At 66.0% G+C, this 2328-nt stretch overlaps 1 protein-coding gene across 1 annotated transcript in view; it reads right to left on the bottom strand.

The window, feature by feature from the left end:
* Positions 1 to 2328, bottom strand: part of VAV2 (vav guanine nucleotide exchange factor 2) — a gene marked incomplete at its 5' end in the record, with an annotated part of 17699 nt that overhangs the window by 7461 nt on the left and 7910 nt on the right. Inside the window, 4 exons of the mRNA XM_023525417.1 lie at positions 17 to 225; positions 404 to 531; positions 1447 to 1468; positions 2205 to 2221. Coding sequence (XP_023381185.1) covers positions 17 to 225; positions 404 to 531; positions 1447 to 1468; positions 2205 to 2221 — 376 coding nt within the window. The remainder of the gene's footprint in view (positions 1 to 16; positions 226 to 403; positions 532 to 1446; positions 1469 to 2204; positions 2222 to 2328) is intronic.

Raw genomic sequence — 2328 nt, 5'->3', positions numbered from 1 at the left:
GTTTCATGGCTCAGAGCCGTGAACGGTCGCACTGACGCTGTCTGCCCGCCCGCCTGGGGGAGGACGGCAATGGGCCCCGGTCGTGGTGTCTCCCAGGGCCCAGCACGGTGTCCGGCTGCCCGGCGATGGTGCTGGACAGAACTGGGGCAGGGTGGCCATGGCGGGGGAAGGGTGCGCCGGACGCAGTGGAGGCAGAAGATGGGGGAGCCAGGATGGGGGCTTCCGCTGTCGGGGACACCGCAGTCCCCCCACGTAAAGGCTAGCACCCCAGGAAGACGGAGCCACATCCTGCTGACAGCCCACTGCTCCCCAGCCCCCGCCTATGCTGGTGCCCTGCGCTTCTACCCCAGGGTGGGGGCTGGGAGAAGCCAGGGCCTCCCTGCTCCAGGTCCCCAGGACCCACCTCCCACCACTGGGACTCGGGGTCCCCCCTCAGTAGCTCGATCACGTCGCCCGTCTGGAAGGTCAGCACCGGCTTCCCGGGGGGCGCGGGGTTACCGTGGTAATTCTGTGCAGCCACCATCTTGGGACCTGCGGAGGACAGGGCAGGAGGGGGTGGCTCGGTGGCTCCGTCCCAGCGGCAGCCTGCCCCATTGCTGACCTCGGTCTCCCGGGCCTGCTCAGGCCCCTGGGGGCTCCTGGACGAGGGGACAGGTGCTTGCATGCCACCCCCTGAATCCTTCTCGAGGCTCCGTGTGTCAGGCACATTTATGTGATTGGCAGATTAACAACACAGGGGGTCGTGGTGGCGACAGCCGCTTATTGATCGGCACTTCATGCATTTTCTTCCAAACGCCTTTCAAATCTGTGAGTGTCCCCACGTGCAGCAGGACACGGGGTCGGCCAGGCCCAGGGCCACACGGCTGGTCCCGGGCAGCTCGAGGGCAGTAACGGGGGTCCCAGCTGAGCCCCGAGGTCACGCGGGCCTCTAGGCGGCGCCCGCTCTGGCCCGGCCGCCCCACGTGCGCCCAGCGCTGATGTCCCAGTGGCGGGGGCAGCATGGTTGGCGTTTCGTTTTGTCGTGATTAGGTTCCGACCGTTGTTACTGCCTGGACCGCACGGATGTGTCATAGAACACGATGCTTCCGACTCTCGACATCTAAAGCCACGTTCCCATGACACGACACAGGACGGGAGGCACGTGTCCACTCCACCCGGGTCTCTGGGCTGCCGCTCGGGGCCTCTCCTGGGCTGACAGGACGCTGCCCCTCACAGGCCGGGCCCTGTCCCCACGCCCGGTGCTGCATTCAGACCCTGAGGCGGCCCCCAGGAAAGGTGGCCAGAAGGCGGGAGGCGGGCAGGGCTGGCGGACGGCATGCCCGGTGGGAGGCTGGAGCCGCCACGGCCGGGGAAAGCTGGGCCGTCCCCATGGCCAGGCCCAGGCTCGGCTCCCAGGGTGACCGATGACACGGACCATAGCTGAGAGGGCCCAAGTCCCACACTCACCCGGTCCTGCTCCAGAGGCTTCCTGTGAGGGCAAGGACAGACGGCAGTATGAGAGAAGGCTGCCCAAGCCCCTGACAGCCCCCCACGCACCCCCAGACCCAAGGCTCAGGCAGGAAGCCGGCGGAGGACGGGCACATCCTGGACTCCCACGGGCACTGGTGACACTGTTTCCCTATGTGACGACCCCACTATTCTTACTGCGCCTTCCAGCTCTGTGCCCTCCATGGCCCTGGGACATCCACACCCTCCCTTTGCCCATTCCTGACCATTAACTCCCACCTCCTCCAGGAAGCCTGCCCTGACCAGCCCAGCCCTGAGCTGTGGTCTCCTCTATCTAGAACGTGTCCTGCTGCACACAACTAAACGCTGTACTTCTCTCCTCGCCCACGAGAACATCTCTGCGCCCAAGCCTAGTCAGTGTCCTCTGACTGCTTAATTCGACTGGAGCCCACGGCTGGGGTTATGACCCAACGTCTACACCCCATCAGCGGCCTCAGGGACTTCATCATCCCCAAGTCAGCTAAACAGAGAGCTCTACGGCAAATCAGGATGGGGGCGGGGGGCGGGCGCGGATGCTTGTCACAGAGCTGGGCACCCCTGTGCGAGCGAGCCACTGGGAGCAGATCAGGAGGGAGAGTGGCAGCCACCAGGACCCCCACGACCGCAGAGGCCGTGCGGAGAGCTGGGACAACGGGGTCGTGTGGCTCCCGGCACACAGGGTGCGAGGGCAGCAGGGAGCGAATGGCTGGGCGACTCACCAGGTCTGCAGATGAACCTGAAAAGGAAGCACAGCGGCCTTAGAGGACAAGCCGCCAGCAGCAAGGACCGGCGGCGCTCGCCCGCACGGACAGGAGCCGCTGGGCGCGCTTAAGAGCGAGCTCA

Source organism: Pteropus vampyrus, unplaced genomic scaffold (genome assembly GCF_000151845.1).
Source record: "Pteropus vampyrus isolate Shadow unplaced genomic scaffold, Pvam_2.0 Scaffold558, whole genome shotgun sequence".
Lineage (NCBI taxonomy): Eukaryota > Metazoa > Chordata > Mammalia > Chiroptera > Pteropodidae > Pteropus > Pteropus vampyrus.
This window is presented reverse-complemented; position numbering and strand designations above follow the sequence as displayed.